Source organism: Tripterygium wilfordii, chromosome 12, assembly GCF_013401445.1.
Source record: "Tripterygium wilfordii isolate XIE 37 chromosome 12, ASM1340144v1, whole genome shotgun sequence".
Taxonomy (NCBI): domain Eukaryota; kingdom Viridiplantae; phylum Streptophyta; class Magnoliopsida; order Celastrales; family Celastraceae; genus Tripterygium; species Tripterygium wilfordii.
In genome coordinates this window covers 9,674,109-9,697,129 of record NC_052243.1, presented here as the reverse complement: position 1 = coordinate 9,697,129, position 23,021 = coordinate 9,674,109, and the positions used below count along the sequence as shown (strand labels likewise).

General features: G+C 36.0%; 2 protein-coding genes across 3 annotated transcripts; both read left to right on the top strand.

Annotated features, from left to right (window-relative positions):
• The first annotated feature begins 6,931 nt into the window (after positions 1–6,931).
• On the top strand, positions 6,932–11,593 carry LOC120011269 (E3 ubiquitin-protein ligase RGLG2-like). Of its 2 annotated transcripts, XM_038862347.1 has the most exons (11): positions 6,932–7,192; positions 7,737–8,083; positions 8,353–8,578; positions 8,660–8,773; positions 8,849–8,946; positions 9,214–9,293; positions 9,381–9,486; positions 9,625–9,752; positions 9,832–10,018; positions 10,852–10,908; positions 11,031–11,111. In XM_038862347.1, exons 2-11 carry the CDS (start codon positions 7,799–7,801, stop codon positions 11,109–11,111), a joined length of 1,362 nt encoding a protein of 453 aa, XP_038718275.1. In that variant the 5' UTR covers positions 6,932–7,192; positions 7,737–7,798. The 2 variants fall into 2 exon arrangements, with proteins under 2 accessions (XP_038718275.1, XP_038718274.1); XM_038862346.1 differs by lacking the exon at positions 6,932–7,192 and having other exon boundaries at positions 7,799–8,083; positions 11,031–11,593.
• A 2,653-nt stretch (positions 11,594–14,246) lies between these two features.
• LOC120011576 (pentatricopeptide repeat-containing protein At4g35850, mitochondrial) lies at positions 14,247–22,508 on the top strand. The gene is made up of 13 exons (XM_038862722.1): positions 14,247–14,401; positions 14,474–14,618; positions 14,722–14,884; positions 15,638–15,703; positions 15,837–15,934; positions 16,330–16,447; positions 16,895–17,104; positions 18,856–18,932; positions 20,925–21,018; positions 21,426–21,491; positions 21,602–21,679; positions 21,765–21,866; positions 22,125–22,508. The coding sequence occupies exons 1-13, from the start codon at positions 14,377–14,379 to the stop codon at positions 22,203–22,205; spliced, it is 1,323 nt and encodes a 440-aa protein (XP_038718650.1). The 5' UTR covers positions 14,247–14,376; the 3' UTR covers positions 22,206–22,508.
• The last annotated feature ends 513 nt before the right edge of the window (positions 22,509–23,021 follow it).

Here is a 23,021-nt window from a genome sequence, read left to right as displayed (position 1 = left end):
TAATATGAAAGTAAACAAGCAATCAGCATAGTGAGCATGCAGAGATCTAAACCTAGGTATCAAAAAAAAAATTTGAAACCAGATATAAAAAAAATAGAACCGAGAAGATGAGGTGCTAAGAGTGAACAACCTTTCACCTTTCCTCTTCTTTTTCTCCTACTTTCAATCACACGAAACTCTCTTTCTTTTTTCCGATGTGTGGCTGTGTTACCTCAAAACCTTCTAATATTTTTCTCTCAATCTCCTTTTTTCTTCTCTGTATTTTTCTTTTGTTGTTTGTGTCACTTTCCTTTTGCTCTTCTGGTGTGCGGCCCCCTCACTTGTTCCAAAACCCACCCTTTTTAAGCCCCAAGGAAAAGGCTTCTCCCTTTTTGTCCTATTCTCTTGCTCTCTCACGATATTTTGTCCTTTTCTTTTCTCTTTTTTTGTGTTTTTCCTCCTCACGCTGTCTTCCAAACTTTTCCTTTTTAACTTATATTTTTCTTTTAAATCTCAAAAATACCCCTTAAACCCTATTTTTTCTCTTTTTTAAAACCCTCGAGACTAATCTTTTCGTCTTCCCTTTTCTTTTGCAAAACCTTAATAAAGATACCACATTTTCCCTCTTAAAGTTTTTATTCACTATTTTTATTAGTTCTTTTACTTTATTAGATATATTCTTTTTGGATTGCATTGAGCAATTAGACACACACCCAAAATTAGGGCAGTTTTCGATATGCTCTTTATGCTGTTAGTCCACTAAACAGAAGGAGAAGTTCATTGACAAGAATGGATGGTCCAGAGATAATCTCGTACAACTCAAATCCTAGCTCAATGCAACCCAAAAAGAATATATCTAAAAAATAAAAGAACTAAAATAATAATCGTGAATAAAAACATTAAGAGGGAAAAGATGATACCTTTATTAGGGTTTTACAAAAGAAAGGAAAAGACGAAAATATTAGTATTGAGGGTTTTAAAAAGAGAGAAAAAATAGGGTTTAAGGGGCATTTTCAGGATTTAAAAGAAAAATACAAGTTAAAGAAGGAAAAATGAGAAGACAGTCGGAGGAAAAATAAAAAAAAAAGAAAAGAAAAGAAAATCGTGAGAGAGAGCAGAGAAATGACAAAAAAGGACAAGTTTTGGCTTTTTCCTTGGGGCTTAAAAAGGAAGCAAGAGTGAGGGGTCCACACACCATAAGAGAAAAAGAGAAACAGCACAAACAACAAAAGAAAAATGCAGAGATTAAGAGAAAAATACTATAACGTTTTGAGACAACACAGTCACGAGTTTCGTGTGATTGAAAGTAGGAGAAAAAGAAGAGGAAATGAGAAAGGTTGTTCACTCTTAGCACCTCATCTTCCCAGTGAAGTCGTCAGTTAAAGCAACTAACATGAAAAACAATGAAGTCACCATCAATTGATAAGTTTGAAAAAAATGTTATTTGGATAGAGTTTGATGAAAAATCCCACAATGGAGTGGGTTTTGTCATTTTTGAAAAAAGGATTTTTTGGGACTGGTTGATGTACCAAAAAGAGCCCATAATCAATGAAAAAGGTTAAATTCAAGCCATACTTACAATTATATTTTTCATGAGAAAAGAAAGAATTCATTTAAGATCCATTGAATGGGTCAAATATCTTTAAACCTACATTTGAGTCCTCAAATAAATTCTCCTAATCCCTAAAAACATATTTGTTTTCCGGTTTTATGAAATCCAAAATGTTTTGAATGAATGCCAATGGAATCCCAATATCTTGAAGGTTCCTTGGTATTTAAACAAAACATAAGGGTTCCATAATTTAATCTTGGTGTGTTTATTAAGGTGAGACGGTTTGAATTAATTCTAAAACTAACGAGTTGCATTTATTTTCATGGCACTCAAAAAATCCTAACATACATCTAGGAATCATGACATAATGTGAGAATTCAAAGTTCTAAGCATGCATTCTAATGCAATCATCATTCACAAAATCAATCCCTAATATCTATATGCTTCTAACACCCTATATTATTATGTATGCATTTTCAATATTTTTCACTACCCTATTACAAAAGTTTACATTTTACAATTATATACAAAAGAAAAAATAAAAAATGAGAAATACAAATATTATACAACAATTGAAATATTATCCATGGGGCCCGTTGCTCAAATCCGGCCCAAATCTGCTAAGTATATCATTTGGCCCAAGTAGGGACAAGCCCGATCCAAGCCCAACATCAACACAAAAATGGGGGGTCAAATGGGTATTCAAATATAATATCAAACCAAGTCCATATTTAAAGATTCACATACACATATATACAATTTACACAACCATACCATGTACACATACACACATATAAAATATATATGCACAAACCCACGGGATATACACACATATATACACTGTATATATATACACACAAACAAATCCATACATACACATACAACATATATATATATACACACACACTCAGACACAATATATATATACCCACAAACACACCATATATACACGCACGCACACTGTATCACTGGCCAAGACTTTGAAATAGATACCAGATTTTCACGAGGAATGGAGGGTTTCTTTGCTACAAGCCTACAAGGAGTTAGCTAAAAGCTTCAGCATTTGTTGACAAACCTCGTAAACAGAATCGGGGCTACGTGAATGTTCATTGAGATAAGCTTCAGCAGTTGAGATAGAAACAGAAATAGAACCCATTTGACAACAGACCATTTGATAATAGAACCCATTCGATAGGAACAGAGGCCAAAGAAAACAGACCCAGAGAATAGAACCCGGGAGTGACAGAAACGTATCATCTCCCATTCAGAAATGGAACCCGAGAAATGCAATAGAAACAAGTCAACAACACCAGAGCAATAACACCAGATTATCATCAGAGCAAAGAGACAGAGGATGATAGAAATTTGTACCGATATTTACCTTTTCCCGATTTCCCTCTCCTCTGGTTCCTCTTCTCCAGCGGCCGCTTTTTCTCTTCCCCCACTTCGTCTCCTCTGGTTCTTCTTCCCAGCGGCGTTAGATTTCTTCTCTGCAATTTCTCTCTCGGTTTCGATTTCGTGATTGCACGGCGGCTGCTTCTCTCAAAATCCCCTCTGTTTTTGTTCTCTCTTCTCTCTACGATTTCTCTCCTTTTCTTTTATTTTTTTCCCTTTTTCTTTCTCTTATGCCTGCCCCCCTCCCTTTTCTCTCAAAAAAATCTAAAACCCTATTGTGTGCCCTTTATATTGTGCAACCATCTCTCCATTAAAACCCTAACTCTTTCAATTTTCTATTTTTACCCCTATTTTTCTCTCCTTTTAACCAAGATGACTACCCTTTTAGTCTTTTCCATTTAATTTATTTATTTTTCATTCCATAAATATTTTTTAGGGCTTTGTTTTTGACAATTAGGCTCAAACTTGAACTTATTTTTAGAATTGAGCATTAAATTTTGAGTTTATGGGCTCACGGGCTTTTAAACAAAGAAAATAATTTGGATTTCATTTTTCTTCTTTTAATTTTTATTTTGGATTTCATATTTTTATTTTTTATTTTATTAATGTTTTTGGCCGGACGAAAACCGATTTCTACAAAAGGCATGCGGACAGAATAATATAAACAATAAAAGCAAAATTCCACATGCATGTTGCAAAGGAAGGTCAATATCAAATGCAAATATAAGATATCATGAATGGATAAGTTGAATGACTTTTTCTGGTTTTGCAAACTATGAAATTGATTGTTGGGCTTCCACGACGATGGGAAAGGGCGAGGTGCTGGGTCCACGGCCCATTGTAAAGGTCCAAAATGTCTTGTAAGTCGAAATCTTTGAAGTTTCAACACATTTGTTTTACCATCTAATTGAAAAGTAATGAAAATAAAAAATCATTGTTTGATGATCTGAATAGAAATAATGGTTGTTTGATCCAATAATTATATTATTTGAACTTCTGGTATTTCAGATGCACAATCATCATTTCAATGGTTCATGTGCTAACCTTGTTGATTTTGTTAAATGTTAAATATTTTTTAACAATCCTAGCCATTTTTTATTTTAAAAAAAATGTGTTTAATGCTACTTCTCTAAAATTTTGACTCTCCCACTTTTCTCAAACTACTAGATACATTGTAGTGTTGATCAATTTGAAGAATTTAATTTCACTTGCAATCTTTAAGTTACACCCCTACAACTCTATTATTGGCGTGCAACATATTGGTTTCTACGAGAAAAAGAAAAAAAGGAAACAATTGTTCATTGAGAGTGGGAAGTTGTAGGAGTTTTAATCCTAGTATGTAATTGACAAAGTGCATGGTCACTTTGTTTTGGTTATGTTTTGTCTACAGAAAAGTAACCTTGAAATAGGTTACTCAGAAAAGATCAGTTTAGATTTGTCTTGACTGCATCCGTGCAAGTCATATGGATATATCATGGTTTTAGTTGGATTAATCTCCTTGTGGTAATCGTCTTTATCTCAGATATGATGCTTATCATTTAGGTACTTGATGGACGCTGATCCTCTAAGAAGACTAACCAATTTTTGTTTGAGAAGATTGGTTTATTGATAAACTTATGATCCTCCATGTTTTGTGTAAAGAATGTCGAATGCCATGGACACCCCTTATAATTGGGTCATTTCTACATGTACATCTCATTTTGAATTTATAAGAATTAGACCCCTGTGCTTTGATTTCGTGTCATCACAAGTCCCCCATTACGAATCATTATTCACTAACCCTCGAAAAAATTGTAGCTTTTACAAACAAATTTATAATATAATTGTTTCACGTTTGCTTTATATAGGAGGTATTTATTTTTTCAATAGCCACACTGAGAACGTGAAGAGTTTTGAGCTGAAATAAGATAAAGGACAATGAAATAAGAACCTGAAGTGCCATTAGCAGCCATTGAGAGGACCCAACTCTCTGATTAGAGTGTTGGGATGTGGACTTGGTTAAGGAATTGTTAGAGATGCCCACTTTTGATTTTTGGAGATGGAAAGTTTTGAGATTTGTGTAAATAGTGTTTTATTTGGTTTTTTAAAAATTTTATTAAGTTCAAATGACACAGTATTGGCACCAAAAAATATATCTTGGGCCTAATAAGCCTAGTCCATGTACAAGGCCCAAGGTGCAGCCCATACGGTCCATCATGTTTTATCACAGCCCATGAGCCCATTATATGAAGCCCAGATGGTGAGTAACTGCCCAGGTGTAGTTGTGCTGAGAGTGATCCATGAAAAGAGGAAGAAGTGGTGGCAGTTATAACAAGGTGGTCCAGGTGGCAGCTTGTGAGAGATTTAAGGGAAAACTGACATGAAGAGGTGATAATGACTTCAAACTGACAAAAAATGGCACATATGAAGGATAACTGCAATAGAATCATGGTTTATGGGGAGATTTTCGTGTAAGACAGAAGATATATATAAGATGGTAGACAGACGGAGGAGGGACACAATCAATCAAACAAACAAACTACTCAAGCCCAAAGACAATTTCAACTTCCAAGCTTCCTAGCATTCTAGCATTTCAATTACATTTTCTAAATCTTTGTCAATTTCAAGCTATGTCGTTCATTCCAAGTTTTCTTGTATTTATTTCCTGTCAAGGTTCAATACCAACCATTGTTGTGTAAATTGATCTTGGTGTCTATTTATGTTTCTTCATTTCAATCTCAACGAAGCGCACTTCAGTGGAGTTGGGGAACCTAGAACTATTGAGGTTCCAAGATAGTTCGTTCAATCGTCTAGATAGAAGTCATATTTACGTTCGGTGCATTTCATTCACATTAGTGTAGGAAACTATAAGCCTTGACACACTTGTAAATCATCAACACCTTGGGCCACATTTTGGTGACAACACATAGTTTTAGCGTCTATCATTAGTCAATGATGGTTAAAGAACGTAGGGACTTGGGATGACATGAAATCAAAGCATATGGGATCTAATTCTTCCAAATTCAAAACGAGTGGTGCATGTAGATATGGTCTCAATCACAGAGGGTGTCCTTGACATTTGGTCTATAAAGAACACACGTCTCTCTTCAAGACTGGATTTGAAGCCAATGAGAATGAATTTCAAGATCTTGCTACAACTTTGATTATTTCATCTTGTATTCTCTTAATTCTTGAGTGATAGATCAAATGTATAAGTAAGTGAGAAAGTGTTTGAGTGAGAGTGAAAACACCAAAATACTTTGTAAGCATTGTCTGGTGGATTCCAGAATTTTAGACGATCTTCCAAAGATCATTGTTGGACTCCAAGATTGGTTAGATTTAGGTGGATTCCCCGCAAGATCATAAAGTAAAAAATCTTTAATGGATTTTGATCAACAACTAAGGTGAATTCTTGTTAAAGGAAACATACACTTGATTAAGGTGGATAGTGTTAGGCTCTACATGTTGTAACATTTTTCACATATAATAGATTTTTTTAAGGTTAATCGTTTTATAAACCCGAGGTTTTCTCCCTCATGGGTTTACTAGTAAAATTGTGTTGCTCGGTCGTTATTTAACAATTCCACAAAACCATTGATTAACGAATAGTGGAAGTACACATGTTTTCCCAAGTGGCCCATCGCAATAATCAGGACATGGAATCTCTTTATTAGAACAATGATTGTATTTTTTTACGTAGACCTTAATGTCTTGTTTCTCCTTTTGACTTTTCTTCGAGCATTCATATTCATATTCCACGTCGTCAATTTCTGCGAAAAGAGGAGGAAAGCTTGTTCTACAGTCGGAGCAATTTTGACCCCACAAAGATTTAGAAATTGATAAAAAAAGTCAACAATAGAAGCCCACTTAAAAAAAAGTCAACGAAAATCATGGGCAAGTGAATTCTCTGTCGTGTTACTGTGACAGACCAAAAAAAAAAACTAACAGTGTATATCCTTGTGTCATTATCCAATCTCAACCATTTCCAATTCATTGGCAGTAACAGTTTGTTGTTGCTGATACCAAAAGCAATCACCGAAGGCTCCCACTATGAACACATCTTATGAATTATGATTGCCTAACAACCGGAAACTTCCATGAAAAAATAACGTAAAGCAATTGATTGATTTATTCCATTACTTTGTCGAAAAGTTTCTCGACTTTTTTTTTTTATTAGAAAATAAAAGAAATAATCTTGAAGTTTCAGATCCGCCATTAAAGCATCTATCTGTCTATCTATCTTGCTCCAAACTGTGAACGTCTGCAACTTGACGGCGATGCTACAAGGTACCATTTCTTCTCTCTATCCAATCTAAATCCAGAGTCTCTGTTTTGTTCGAAAATGGCTTTCAGATCTCGAATAATGCGTGTTGAATTTTATTTTGTTATTATTTAAATTTATTTATTGAAAGACTCAGTTAAGGTTACGTGTTGATTTTTGTTGGTTGTAGCTTCCAGTTGGAAGTAATTCTGGCATTGGTTTTCTGCCATTTTTCTACATTTGGTCCTCAATATCTGTCAAATTTGGAGTCTTTGATAGCTGTTAAAAATTGTATTTGGTGTCGAGTAGTCTGGAAGAAAAACTTAACCCGCAAAGTCTTACGTTTTTTGAGTCGGTTACTGGTACTAGTCGTATATGGAAAGAGTCATTTGAAGTTTCGTGGTTGTTTCAAACTTTCCCCCTTTTCTTTTGATTAGTTGTATATATATTTTTGAGGGTTATTTAGGGGCTTTGCATCTGGAGGTTTTTGGTTTCATTTTGTGTGATTTAGCCCAGGAATCAAGAAAAGAGAGCATCTGATTTTTATTTTTGCTGTTTTTGGCTGTGAAGCAGAGAAGAGGATTTTCTTTTGAGGATTGAAGCTTTGTTATTTATAGTTGGATTTTGGGTTGATGGGTGGCGGAAGTTCAAAGGAAAAGAGTTGGAGGCAGACTTCATCAATTCGTTCAAGCTCATCTTCGCGGGATTATTCACAAGCACCATATGCATCGCAGCAGTTTTACCCGTCATCTCAAGACTATGCATCGCAGCAACCTTATCCATCGCAGCAGTATTATCCGTCATCTCAAGACTATGCGCCCCAGCAATATCCCCCACCTCAAGACTATGGTGCCAATAAAAGGAGGCTCGAGAGGAAGTATTCAAAGATTGCAGATAGTTACAACTCCTTAGAAGAGGTGAGCTTAATTTTGATGGCTTTGATTGCATAGAAATTTTTTTTTTCTGGGCGATTTGGTTGCTGAAATAGTGTCTTGTGGCCATTTCCTGTGTTGATGGTCTCGTAATTATTTTGCAAATGTTTTTATGGATCCCTGAACAATTTATTTTCTTGATGGTTAATATATTTATTGTTGTCTGCAATTCTTTAAATTGTGTTATTGGTTTAAGCTGCTAATCCACCCATTGCAGAAATTTTGTGATTCAAACGGCCATTTTCTTATTGCAGGTAACTGAGGCTCTTGCATGCGCTGGCCTAGAGTCTTCAAATCTAATTGTTGGAATTGATTTCACAAAGAGCAATGAGTGGACAGGTGCAAAGTCTTTCAATAAGCGAAGCTTGCATCACATTGGAGATTTTTTAAATCCCTATCAGGAAGCAATATCGATCATTGGGAAAACCTTGGCTGCTTTTGATGAGGATAACTTGATCCCCTGTTATGGGTTTGGAGATGGTATGTTTGAAGCCTTAATTTTCTGTCTCATTTAATTTGTTGAGCACTCTGGGACTAATCATTACTTGAATGTATTGCCAGCATCAACACATGATCAAGATGTCTTCAGTTTCTATCCAGATGATAGATTTTGTCACGGATTTGAGGAAGTCTTGAGTCGTTACCAGGAAATAGTGCCTAATCTACGACTTGCAGGTTTGAATTTTCTCACTTTTGTCTTGTCCGTCTAGGCAATTTTATTTGTAGCTTATGCTTATTTCATTCTCTCAGGGCCAACATCCTTTGCTCCTGTCATTGAAATGGCCATGACTATCGTTGAACAGAGTGGTGGTCAGTACCATGTACTATTGATTATTGCAGATGGACAGGTAATTTGTCTTCATCATCGGGGAAAATCTTAATTAATCTTGCAAGTATCTTAGGTAGTTACAGTTAAGAAGGTTGACATGCTTGTTTACACTTTGTGATGACCTTTTCCGAAGTAAGAAATGTCTATTCAACATATGAAAACACAAACTAATTCAATCTTATTATCAATACTGAATTTTGGCAATATGTTACCAATTGGTTTGCTATCAATCGACTACATGTATACTTTTGCTATGTTTAATCTTTACCAATTGAATTTGTCTCAGGTGACCAGGAGTGTAGATACCGAGCGTGGCCAGCTGAGTCCACAAGAGAAAAAGACTGTTGATGCCATTGTACGAGCAAGGTGAATATGGCATACCTTATCATCTCCTGCAGTTGTTGTTTATCCAGTTTATCTTTCGTACGTTCTTATGCGATTGTTGTGTTATAGCAAGCTTCCTCTCTCAATTATATTAGTTGGGGTTGGAGATGGGCCCTGGGACATGATGAAGGAATTTGATGATAATATCCCTGCCCGAGACTTTGATAATTTCCAAGTAAGTTTTATTTGTCAGGGCATTGATATACTTTATATTTTTATTTGTTACTGTATAACAATTTTGTATAATGTTGCTGGCAATGCTTCCACTGGCAAGGTATTTTTTCTTAATTTTTTTTTCTTGTCTCCTGTATAGTTTGTGAATTTTACGGAGATTATGTCTAAGAATATGAGCCAATTGCGGAAGGAGACTGAGTTTGCCCTTGCTGCTTTGATGGAAATTCCTTCACAATACAAGGCAACAATAGAGCACAATATCCTGGGGTAATGAATCCTTCCCTTTCTAGATATTTATAAAAGATTGTCAGATCCTGATTTCATTTTCCTGTTAATGCCTGAGCAGTAGGCGGAAAGGAGATGTTCCTGAGAGGGTTTCCCTCCCTCCACCTGTATATGGCGCAGCATCTTTCAGCAGCTTGAAACCTTCTCATTCTACTAGTTTTGTTAAGTCTAGTGTGCCACCGTATAAAGGAGACAGGCAGCCTGCGAGCTCAGCTCCACCTGCTATGGCTTCAACTTATGATAGCCAGGTATTATCATCTTTTGAGAATAAATATGTCAAATTGATCAGCGTAGAAGCTTCACTTTCTTCCTATTTTTCAAGTTTCAACTCTTTGAATAGAAAAGAGAATTTTCAAGTTATTACTTGTGCTTTTGAGGTACGGTTTTCTATTTGGGTCGAGCACTTTTCTTTTGCAAGGTGAAGAAAAATCTCTTATAGATAGAATTTACTTACTGTTTGTGATATGACCATGTGGGAGCATACTATCAGTTAGGGTTTACTCTTTGATTCACACTTTACGTAGGGGCTAAACTATCAGTTAGGGTTTACTCTTCTATTCACACTTTATGCAGGGACTAATTTTTTTGAGGTGTTAGGTCTTTATCTTTGACTTTTATATCGTTACCAAATCATGCTGAAGCGGTTTGTGATGGAAGTTATCATTCGTAGTTACTGTTTCTAATGAAAATGGTTTCTTGGTGGTACCGAAATGAATCAACTTAAGTGACCGCCAGCCTAGCCATGCTTTGAAGATAATGAAATGTGTGTCGTGTGTCTATTGAAGAACCACCACTTCTTATACTATTCTGCTATGGATTAAATGCTTGACCCTGCCTATTGGAGTGGTTACTGCTTCCCTGCATTTCCGTTGCTATTGCACAAAACTTGTTTCAAATGACATTTACCAGAAGTGATCTTTAATCACTTTCTTCCTTCCTCGTGTCTTGGTGGCCAGGTTTTCCTTTAGCATGGAATCTTATTACTGTCATCGACTCATCGTTTGTCTGATTAGATGTGTATAGTAAGACTACTATTGAGAATCCAATACTCAAGACTCATATGTTTTCTGGTGTTGGACAGGTTTGCCCTATTTGCCTTACGAACTCCAAGGATATGGCCTTTGGTTGTGGGCATCAGGTACGTTTACCCTCTCTTTCTCCCCCTCCCTATCTTACATACACATACACTCAAGAAAAGAGAGATGCATTGCTCAGTTATTTTATTAATTTTTCTTCTTTGTTTTTTTTTTTTTGTGCCAGACGTGTTGTGAATGTGCAGAAGACCTCGAGACATGTCCGATCTGTCGAAGTGAAATACAGATTAGAATAAAACTTTACTAAAAGCCCTATCACCATCTCATTTATGATTTTTTTTCCCCTGTGGTGCCCAAACATGTTGGAGATGCTGAATTCAGCTGATTTTTTTTTTCTTTCTTGGAGTGTTTTAGAAGAAATGTTAAGAAAATGCTAATAGAAATGGTTCGTGGTTGTTGGGCTTGAAGTTATGTATATATTGGCTTTAGAATCAGATGTTTCTTGTTGTTGCACAAATTAGAGGGACCATAGTCAACATAGTGAGGTTCAAGATTCCAAGCCTGAGGTGGATTAGGATCAAGATTCCAAGCCTGAGGTGGTTCTATCTTGAGCAAGATAGATCAAGATTCCTATTCCCTTTTCTGAATAATTAATTTATAGATTGCTTTCTCTTATGGGTTTATCTTCAATGTCAGTACGTTGATTATATGGTCTAACATTAAGTGGTTGATTGGGTGGTAAGTTGTAAGGATTAATTTTTTGTCAAAGGTAAAGAGGTTTTAGGTTAACTTCAGCGTCCAACAAGTTTCTTTGGAGTTACTCCATGGCCTAAAGGTCATGTAATTGTCTAGTACATGTGAGAAGGGATACTCACGTACCCAAAGTTTACCATGTAGGGCATGATCTAATGTGTAGTCATGTCTTAGATGAATTTCCTCGTAAAAACAAACAAATAAATAAAATTTATGCCCTGTTTGAGTTGTGGCAAAGTTACTTGCAAGATTCATGTTCCAAATGTTGGTTGTGGAAATCAATTTTAAAAATTGGTAGAAACGTTTTAGGATCGGCTTAGCATAGTTACAAATAAAAAATTTAACGAATGATAACCTATATGTTATTTGGCAAACACCTATTGTGTCTAGCATGTATTTAAAAATTTATTTGGTTACAAATAATATTTTAACATGTTAAACAAACATACAAAATCATGTTTTAATGTTTGATAAATAATCCTAACATGCTTCTAGGCTTATATCTACACAAAAATAAAACTAGCTCATTCAATCACATAAGCATAGCATCATGGGTTTAGAAAGTAACCAACATCTTCAATTACGAGGTCCTACGCTTTCTTCATTTCTTGAATGCACCAACCACCCCACGACGTCTACCAACTTGGAATGTCTATCTCGTTTCCTTGATATTCCCCTTAGAGTCTCTGCAAAAGCAAACAAAAATCTCTTAGGGGGTGAGCCTACTAGTCATACGTCACAAGCTCTCCTTTTCTCTCAAAATATTCTTTTGATTTTCAATATTTTCAGCTTTGAAAATTGTGTGTGAAAGAGAAGTGAATATGATGTATCTATACTAAAATAAGGACTAGGGCTTTTAGGAATCAAGCCTCAATTAGAACTCGTGTGCAAGCTGAACTGTGCATCCAGCTGCCATGCCGGATCGCATGGTCCAGCGCTCGGCCTTTCTTGCCTAGGCTGCCAGCACAAGTGTTGGGCAGCCCAGTTCCTTTTGGGTCGCATGCACCCTCTCGGGACTGTGTGCACTCATGCTGACTCCAAACTGCGCATCTGAAATTAATTTCATAAAAATTAATTTACAATCTAAATTAAATTCATGCATCCTAATTTTAATTATAAATACTAACTTCAAGAAATTTGTATATCTATATAAAATTAATTTTATTCTTGGGCTTTCATCGATAAACCAATATCTATAAAATTAAATATATTGTAATACAATATCTTCCTTGACTTTCTAAGCAGAACCAAAGTGAATTCAAGATTTCTATCGATCTTCCTATAATAGGAAGAGAGACTAAAGTGGAGCTATCAAGGGAACTTTACAAGACATACAAATTGAGGCTCTCGAAATATTATCCTTTACTGTCAATCCCTATGACTAGGAATAATATTTTAATCCAATGTTCGTTTGACACTACCTGAATTATGGATGAACTCCTAGAGATGTACGATTCTTACATTGAGGTTTTTTTTATTAAGAACTTGTCCCTAACCTATGAGATGTGTACAAATATATCCTCCATGCAATACCCGGTAAGTTGGAGTGAGAGTTTGTGTACTATCAAACACTCCAAAAATCCATATTTCTTCTAAGCTCTCGGTTCCTTTGTATCTGTCCACAAAACGTATTAGATTGACCAGTTGATCAAACTAAATAATAGCGCTCAATCCATAAGGACCACTATGCATAGTTTCGGATAGATTAATTTGAAACTCTCAAGTGGGTGCTTACATCTTACATTTTCGTAACCCGAAAATACATGAATGACTATTGTAGTTGTGCTCCCAAACCTTAGTGGCATACGTTCAATCCATTGAGTATATCGACAATGGTGCGTGTCTCACTTATTGATGAATCAAAACGAACACTCTATAAATGCAAAAGTATTGATCTACTCAAGCGTAAGCGATATCGTACTTTCACAGTTATATGATGAACAACTCATCGATAGTACTTTTCTGGTTGTTCGTTTCTATATAAGTCCGCCAATGTATGTTGCCTTACATACACTAGTGCATCAATCCGAGAATCCTATCGAGTAGTCAAGACAAACCACCCCCTATTTGGAGATGTTCGTGCACTACAACCTATATCAACAAAGCGACTAGTTTTGTTAATCTAGTTGTGACTATTTATTTCGGATGTAATAATGAATCTTGTGTCTGTTTATATTCACACGTAAAGCGTATTTGAATATCCAAGATTATTATATATAACATCTCTAAACGTAACATTCATATATAAATGAAATATTAAATAAAACTTTAAAACACAAATACAATAAGAAAATGTTTACCATAAATTTCAATATCGTCATTATACATGATATATTTTTAATACATTTTCCCAACAATGTTCCAAAAGAATCCTGATTCGAAGCATTTTGATGACAATTACCAATAACTATTTTACCCAAAAATGTCAAGGAAGTTAAGTTACTATGTCTTATCAAGTATCATAGAAGTACCAAAAAAACATAGAGGACTAACAAATCATGTGAAGTAACGAAGTGTAATGTGAGTGGATGGGAGTTGGGAGTTACAAAATATATGTGAAATCCAATCTTATGGTGAATTTTAACAAAGCCCATCATCCGTAGTCATAATTGAACATGGGCCTTAATGCTAGTCCAGCCCAACAAGAGGGGGAAACACAAGTGCAACGGTGCGTTCTGACGTCAGTCACTAAAGCCCCACGAGCGGCTGTTGCGGAGAACTAGAGAAGGGTTTTGGGTTGTGTTTTTTGCAGAAACTCGGACTCCCTCCGATGCAGATGCTTTGAGAAGGCCGTACCGGTGACTCCTTCAACTTCAACAATGAAGCTCCTTCAATTCATTCATGGTACTCCCCTTCATTTCCTCCTCTCCGATTCAAACCTCAAAAAATCCAATATTGTTGCCTCATTTTCTTCAGGACCTCAAAATCGTTACCTCCTGCGAGCGATTGGCCGCCGATACTTCGCTGCTGCTGCCGCCACGGAAGAGTACGCCAAGCGCAACTACGCCAGCGATGTCAATGGTTACTATGCTGCCATTGGTTCTCTAACCAATCTACGCAGGTCCTCAAATCCTTGCACTGTATTATGCGCAGATATTTATGTGTTTATGTAAATTGTGTTTTTATTTGGTTTCGTTCGTGTGTGTGTGTGTGTGTGGTTATAGGAATTTTCTATTGAGGGATGCCTACGATGATATGGTGTTGGATGGGGTGCAGCCAACGCGAGACATTTTCCATTCTCTGATCGTGGGTACCATGAAAGGTGCTCGCTTGCAGGATGCTTTTTTCTTCCGAGATGAAATGAAGGCGATGGGTTTGGTCCCTGATGTATGAAATTTTTTTTTTGTAATAAAATTTTTCCACTTGAAAGGTTGTTGCTTTCTTTGTCTAGCTTGATTATATTGTCCCGAATATGAGCCCAATTGTTTATTTTTTGAATTTCTTTTATGATTCCTGGACACGTTTGGTTTCTGGAGACGTAAGAAGGAAAATGAAATGGCATTGCCTGTCATGCGTTATATGAGCATGCTCTCTTCTTCTCTTTTTTTTTTTTTCATCTTTAATTTGATGGCATTGAGAAAGAAAAGTGGAAAGCATTGACATTGGTGGTTTATTATGATTCTGATTTCCGGGGTTTTATGACTAATCATAGGTTTAGTGAATTGCAAATGAATGAACTATCTAAGTTCTTTATTATTTTGTGGCCAATGTGGAGAATTGATAGTGGATTGCAATTTTGTGAAGACCACTCCTTTTTCCCCTGAGCTTGCCTTTTGTGTATTGATACCTGCATTGATTTGTCTCTATTAGGAGATACTTAAGACCTGCGCTCCCTCCCTGTGGGTAAGTGTAGAGAGTTATCCTAATCTCTATTAAACCTCCATAGTGAAACTTTTATCTATTTAAGCTGAATAAAGTTTATTGAGAGAGTTATTATTGACTTTGAGCTATTTACTAAATTTTCATAAGCACACTCTGTTGCTGATAGCTTCTTTTTTTTTTTTTAAAAAAAATTTTATGTTTCCAGTATTCTTTTTGCTCCTTGTTATGATGATGAATATTTATTTATTTACTGAATAGGTTTTCATGTACAACCTTTTGATCTCAACTTGTGGCAAATGCAAGAATTCTGACCAGGCAATTCGGGTATGTTTGAGCTGTTTTTTTTTGTTAGCAACTTACATTTAATGTGTATTGTTTTGAAATCTTTTGAGTCATTCTTGCTCTATAATATTAAATGTTTTGTACCTAAATCTAGTATTTTCTTTTTTGATTGAAGATCTTGGAAGAAATGAAGATGTGTGAAGTGACACCAAATGGGCAAACTTATGTCTGTCTACTTAATGCTTGTGCAGCCGCTGGTCGATTAGATCGAGTGTATGCTACTTCTCTGGGAAAGAAGATCCTCTTCTCAGTTCAATGCCTTAGCTTAGTGACTGATTGTTGTATTGATGCAATAATTTTTTGGGTTGTTTGTAGTACATGAACACGTGGTGACATATTTATTATCAATTGTTGTGAATTTTACATGTTTTCTTTTATTATGTTGAATACCCGTCCTAGGTTATAATAACTAGACAATTGATGTTGTCAAACATGCCTTTTCAATTATCTGGTGGACCTAGGTTGAAGATTTCTTGCATAATGAACAATTGACTCATTCTGAACTATACCCTTCCAAGTTGTGTGCTGCCACAAGTTTTCTTGTAGATCTGCTCAGTTATATCTGGTGCTAGAAGTAATTAATTGTAACCTACATTTAAATGTTACAGGTATGCAATTGTACGTGATATGACTGCAGCTGGAGCTGGTTTGAACAAGTTCTGCTATGCTGGGCTTATAACTGCTCATGTTAACAAGACACACACAACGGATGATACAGCTTCTAAAGTAAGTAGTGTTAGAATATACATAAATGGTGTGAAATGCTCCAACCCAACAAGTTAACTTATTGGGTTGAATGACAAAGTAACTAATTTTAACATGATATCGGAGCGGGATGTATTGGGTTCGAACCTTAACTTCCGCAATTGAAACCTCCATTTGTTGTTGCCCCAAGTGTGGGCTTTTGTGTGTGTTTGTTGTTGCCTCAAGTGTATGCCTTGTTTGTTGTGCACGTGTTGGGCTGTCGGATTGTCCAGCCCACAAGTGAGGGGAAGTGTTAGAAAATATATATAAATGATGGGAAATGCCCCAACCCAACAAGTTAACGTATTGGGTTGAATGGCAAAGTAACTAACCTTAACAAGTTGAAAGAACTCTCTCTGCTTTAGATGTTTGTGTTTCTTCATTTCATCAAAAGCTAAAGTTTTTCTGATGTCTTACTTCTGTTGAAAGATTCTTGAGTTTGTTGAGCGGTCAAAGGGATGGTCATCAGTTGAAGCTTCTAGTGACAGTGCTGAAAATGTGATGATGGGTGTTTATGAAGAAGAATTATACAATACACCAACTGCTGAGTATGCTCATCGGCGTAATGGATTTTTGATTAGGGAATTGACTGTTTATCATGCTGCATTTCATGCTTGTGCCGAACTCAGGAATGTGGAGGTAATGTCTGACAACTCTAGTTATTTTTAAACTACCACAATTGATAGAACAAATGTTTGCTGTTCTGTCCATCGGTCTCCCCCTATGTTTGTGTGTGAAGTGTGAAGTGTGAATGTGTTTGCATTTGGGCTGGAGTGCCAAACTGCATGTGTTCTAGGGAATGTGTTTACTGAGCTGTGTGCTGATTTGCGGTGCCTGTTCCTCAATCGCTGAAGTGTTTATGATGATCTATTTGAATTTTAAATGGAATTATGTTTTTGTAGTGAGTGAAATTGTTTGATAACTTATGCAGCCTTCATCAAGAGCCCTTTAATACCAACAGTCTACTACCATTAGGATTTCAGGATCTCTTGGTGTTTGTCTTTACAAATATGAGTTACATGTTATTATGATTGCAGAATCAAGTTAAAACCATTAAGTCTGCCCATGGTTTGAGAAGTATCTTATTAGGCCTTCGAATGTCAAATGCTTTGATTGCAAACGAGTAGATTTTCATGTCAAGTTGAAGAAGCAAATGGTTCTTTGTAGACTGGATATGGAGAAAGCTTTTGATGATTTAAATTGGGGTTTTCTCCTCTAAGTTTTGGAGAAAAAAGGTTTTGGTCCTAAGTGGATTTCCTGGATCAAGGAATGCATCTCTACCTCCTCTTTTGCCGTCCTTGTCAATGGGTGTGCTTCGAATTTCTTTTCTTCCTTCAAGGGTGTTAGGCAAGGTGACCCTTTGTCTCCCTTTCTCTTCATTCTGGGTTTGGATATCTTAAGCATATTTGTTGACAGGGCTGTTGATATCTTAAGCATATGTGTTGGTCTCTCTCGCCCGATTTAGGTTTCTCGGTTAAATCCTACTACACTCATCTTGCTTCTTCTAATCAGATTGTGGAGCCTCCTAGTTTGCACTGGAGTTGTATTTGGCGCAGTCGGTGTTCCCCTAAGGTCTCTTTCTTCTTTTGGGAGGCTTTATGGGGTAGAATTCTCACCATTGACAACTTACAAAAAAGAGGCTTCTTTTTGCCTAACAGATGCGTCCTTTGTAAGCATGATGAAGAAACAATTGCATTGTCCCTGAGTTTCTAAAGTTTGGAGCATGGTATGGAGTCTTATGGGAGTCAATTGGGTCCCCTGTAGTAATTTGAGCTCGGAAATGGAAGCTTGGCAGTCCCTCACCTCATGTAAATCCAAAGCCAAGTATCTGCTTATGGTTTTTCAGGGCACCTGTTGGTTAATCTGGAAGGAGCGAAACTCTAGAATTTTCCTCGAGAAGGAGTGTTCGATGGGGATCTTTTTGGATTATTGGCTTTCAGAGCTTAAGCTCTGGTCGATTGGGACTTGTTCTAATATTTTTTAATATTTTTCGATTATATCAAAATTCTGTAATCAAGTTCGCTCTTGGGTTGCACCCCCCTGGTGCCATTAATAAAAAAATTTTCTTTTCAAAAAAAAAGAAAGAAAGTCAAATGCTTTCCACTGAGGTACTCATGGTCATCTTGGAATGAGGTTGAGAGGGTTAATTTGCAAACTAGACATGTAGTAGTTGCTTTGTGTTATTTGATCTGTTAATGTCTTCTCTAGTTTATGTTTAGTTTGAATTTCTGCAAAGACTTTCTAATATATCTTATTTCTAGTCCACAAATGCTGATATTCTTGACTGACGATTCTTCCTTTTTGATGACGTTTAATATGCTGCATAAACGAATTTCTACCCTTTTGATTTTTATCTCAGTTATTAATTGTATACATTTTGATAACGATAGGCTGTGAAAACTCTTCTCGATATGCTTCAGAAGGATGGAAAATCTCCTGATGTCTTCATTCTTATGCAAACTATGAGGTATACAATTATTGGCTAACTGTCTTTAACGTAGTCACTCACACTATGCACTTTTTTTATGCATTATGGATATTATATTTCTATCTATGTATTTATGTGTAGTAGATTGTCAATGGCCAATTTAATGGAAACAACTCATTGGTAGAGATTAAACTTTAAAGTGTGATAGGAAAGACATGAGATATGATTAAGTGAGTTTGTTTGTAGTTGGGGTTCCAGTGTAGGTGACACAAGCAAGTTCACATGAGGAAATTAATGGTTTCATTGACTGTTGTAAAGCTTCACCACAAGGCAAATGCGAGGACGAAGGCAAAACCAGACATTGGTGAGGAGATTATATGTAGAGCTGTTCAACTATTTCACTTTGATGGAAAGCCTCTTACAGAGGCTTGTCCTACAAAAGCAAAAGTTTGGAATAGGACCTTATCATAATCTTGTGGTAACTTTAGACATTGACAATGATGTGGAGGAAGAAAAGGCAGATCTAGTTCAGTACCAGGACTCGAAGTTGTGAGAGATCAAGAGAGAAGGGACTAAACAAAAAAGCTTTACCTGGATAAAAAACCCTTGGAAATCAACATTTTAAGAATTTTGCTCGAAAAGATGCACAAAGACATAATGAATGTTAAGGAACACAGTTACTAATTATTTCACATAATTTTCCATTAATATGGACATCGTTTGCCACGACTTAATCTTCTAGTGCATGTTTCAGTAAATTTCTTTATTTCTTTCTGTTTAATTTTATTTAACCTTGGAAAAGAGGATTTGACCGGAAAGTAGCTTATTGGAAAAGGAGATTCCTATTGAAAGCAGAAAGAGTAACTCTCATAAAAGTACACTATCAGTATCAAGCTTAGCTGTGTGCTATAGGTCTTTGCTCCAAATTCTCTGTTCTATTGCTGCCCAAATTGCAGTTGGTGAAAACAGCTCTTATGGGGTGACTCTGGAGAAAGAAGGAAAAATCATCTAGTGCAATGGGATGTAGCTATGTTTCCTAAGAATATTGGTGGCTAGGGATCACTTCTCTGACAATGTTCAACAAGGCTTGCTTTGAAAATGGATGTGGATTCTGCACTGAAAGTTATAACTTTTGGAGCAAGCTAATTGCTGCCAAATATGTTTTGCAGACGAGATTTGATCAGCTTCCATAGAAGTGAGGCTCATGGCTTTGGGATTTGGAAACATATTAGAAAAGACTACGAAGAATGGTATATATTTATCCTATTCAATTTGGGGGGGGGATGAAATTATCGGATTTCAGATTTGGAAACATATTAGAAAAGACTACAAAGAACGATCTATATTTATCTTAGAACCTTATCGGCATAAATTGGGTGATCAGAAGTAGTCTAGCTTCAGAATACATTACACTGAGACTACTATGCGTAGACAAGGCAAAAAGTGAGATATGCAAAGGATTCCAATGTTGCTGGCTTATATGAGTAGATAGGAATAGAAGGATTTTCCCTGGATAGGAGACTGACTCAGACTGTTCGTATATGATTGGCTTACTATGACAGTGCTGGCATCTGGCATTTTTTTTTCGCCTTAACCTTTGTTTGTGTGTTCATCTTTCCCTTTTTTCCTGGGGTGTGTTGAGGGGAATGGGGGTACTCTGCATTTGTTGTCTTTTGTATTTCTTTCACATTGCTGCCTTATGGGAACAAGTAACATATGAATGATAAATGCATATCATATGTGGCTTATGGTAAGACGGCTGACTGGTGTTGGGCTCTCCATTCTGCATGTTCTCGGTGATCTTTGTAAGACAGCTAACTGTATGGCTGACTGGTGTTGGGCCCCCTTTCTGCATGTTTTAAATTTCCCTTTCTGCATGTTTTAAATTTAGTGATCTCTGGTAGAACAACTAAATGTGGACTTCTTTATGGTGCTATGTTCAATCCTTATAACTTTTTTGAAATGTATATTTTTTTATTGATTAATTTTCATTATTTAATAGGGTTTGGTTTTTCCATTAATTGTATGCAGATGCTATCTACGATGTGGAGACCTTGATCGTGCTCTTAAAATATTTGATGACTACATGAGCTCGGGCAAGCCTCCTATGATAGAACTTTTTGTGGTATGTTGGTGACAAATGTTATATCCCTGATGTGATAGTGAACTCAGAATGAAAACTTTGAAAATGGTGTTTCCTCTGTCCATTCATATCCTTCTGAATATTCAACTCATCGTGTAACAAGATTGCACATGCTTATTGAAGATTGTCTAAACTGATTTTCACTTTGGATCCATGCTTGGCTGTTTCCTTTGTAGTTGCTAGTTTTAAGTTTTTAACTTGATAAAACTTCTGACAACTGGACTCTATTTCCTCTTAAGCAAAGTTAATTTTCTTTACATTGAGCACATTTGTGATGATAAGCTTCTCACTTTTGTGCACTATAGCCTTCTAAGCAAACCTGATTTTCTTTACCTTCCCACACTAAAGATGATTATGCTAGTAATCAGTTAATTTACTTGTTTCTCTAGACACTTGCAGAGGGTGCGATGATTGGACATACTCCAAGGGGAATGCAAGTTGCTTGTGAAATATTGGTATGGTTGTTAGAATTCACTCCTTTTTACTGGCGTTGTTCTGATACTATTTTTTTTTTTTTTTTTTTCCGTTATGCTTCATCCATCATGTGGTTACTTGAGTGATGCAGGTGAATATGAACTCCAGGAACTTTAACTTGCGTCCAAAAATGGGAAGTGATCTCCTCCTCCTAGCTTCACAGGACAAGGTGGGCAAATAGCTAGTAAATAATTTTTCTTTTAAATCTTGAGAGAACTTTTCATTTATAATTGAACTTCAACGTCCTTATACAGACTGGTGGATTTACCACTGCCAATTATATATGGGACCTGATGCAAGGGCAGAGAATGGTACCTATGCTTCCTGCAGTAGAAGCATATTACAATGGTTTAAAAGTGAGTTTTCTTTTTTTTTTTGGCCAGTTTTTTTTTTTGCCCCCTAAGCATATTACATTGATAGATGTTATCAATTGAGTTATTTTTTTCTATGCCATTAGTGAGAAACTCCTTTGGAGTTATGCATTAGATCTTAGGCGAATGCTTAATTGACCTGAGCACCACGAGGATGACTCGATAGTGATCTCATGTCTCGACTTCTTATTTTGGGTTCATTGCATAAACTAAAACCCTTTTTTTTTTTTTTGCTTCTTTTAGGAACGCGCGATACCTGAAGATGATCCAAGGTTGTTACATGTCTCTCGTACTTATGACAGCTTGCGCTTAAGACGGCCTTAGTCAAGAAGTTGAGAGAACGCAGAAACATGCCTGCAATAATATTTCCTGAAGTAGAAATGTAAGTTTCTGAGCTATTCAGTGGAATCTTCATTGTATAATAACAGGCAGGTGATGTTATTTAAGGTTTGTTGTTAGCTTACTAAATGATTAGTGGATTTTATGGCTTGATTATTGGGAACCAATTACGTTGTTGTTAGCTTTACTGAATGAGTAGTGGATCCATGGCATGAATACTTCTGGTAACATTCCACTGCCATGTGGTATTGGCATTTTTGCATGGTGTTAAATCTCCTCCTTTAAACATCCTCTGATTCAACTTTAATTTCACTATAACGTGTTATATTACAATTCTTAGGTATGGTTTGGAAAATGTGTCACATCACACTACATCTTTGTTTTTTCATTTTAAAAATTTGTCTAGACTTTTTCTCTACTATTAGATGATGTGAATTATAGACTCTGTGGAATTGTGGAGCCCCCAAGTCTCCATTTATTGGAGGAAAACTAACCTAATGGAAAAATGGAAAATATATCCCAAGAAAAAAGTTTATCATGAAAAATTAATTAAAATTTACACTGGGGACTAGTGTTTGTTAATGTTCTTTCTTATTTTTTATTGTTTGTTTGTTTGATAGAAAAAAATATAATTTGAAATACAAAGAGAGATTTTAATGGACAAACGTTGTATAATTCACGTGTGTATACGTATATTATCAATACATAATAACTAATAATTTTGACATATACTTATATTGTAGAGGAATAACAATTTTGTTTTCTTGTTTTACTTTTGAGACAATAGGCAGTAGTAACATG

Coding starts and splice junctions, on each gene's coding strand:
- LOC120011269 (XM_038862346.1), top strand. CDS start 7,799: ATGGGTGGCGGAAGTTCAAAGGAAAAGAGTTGGAGGCAGACTTCATCA. Junction 8,579..8,659: donor CTGTTATGGGTTTGGAGATG/GTATGTTTGAAG, acceptor ATGTATTGCCAG/CATCAACACATGATCAAGAT. Junction 8,947..9,213: donor TGATTATTGCAGATGGACAG/GTAATTTGTCTT, acceptor AATTTGTCTCAG/GTGACCAGGAGTGTAGATAC.
- LOC120011576 (XM_038862722.1), top strand. CDS start 14,377: ATGAAGCTCCTTCAATTCATTCATG. Junction 14,402..14,473: donor GCTCCTTCAATTCATTCATG/GTACTCCCCTTC, acceptor CATTTTCTTCAG/GACCTCAAAATCGTTACCTC. Junction 17,105..18,855: donor CCGAACTCAGGAATGTGGAG/GTAATGTCTGAC, acceptor TGATAACGATAG/GCTGTGAAAACTCTTCTCGA.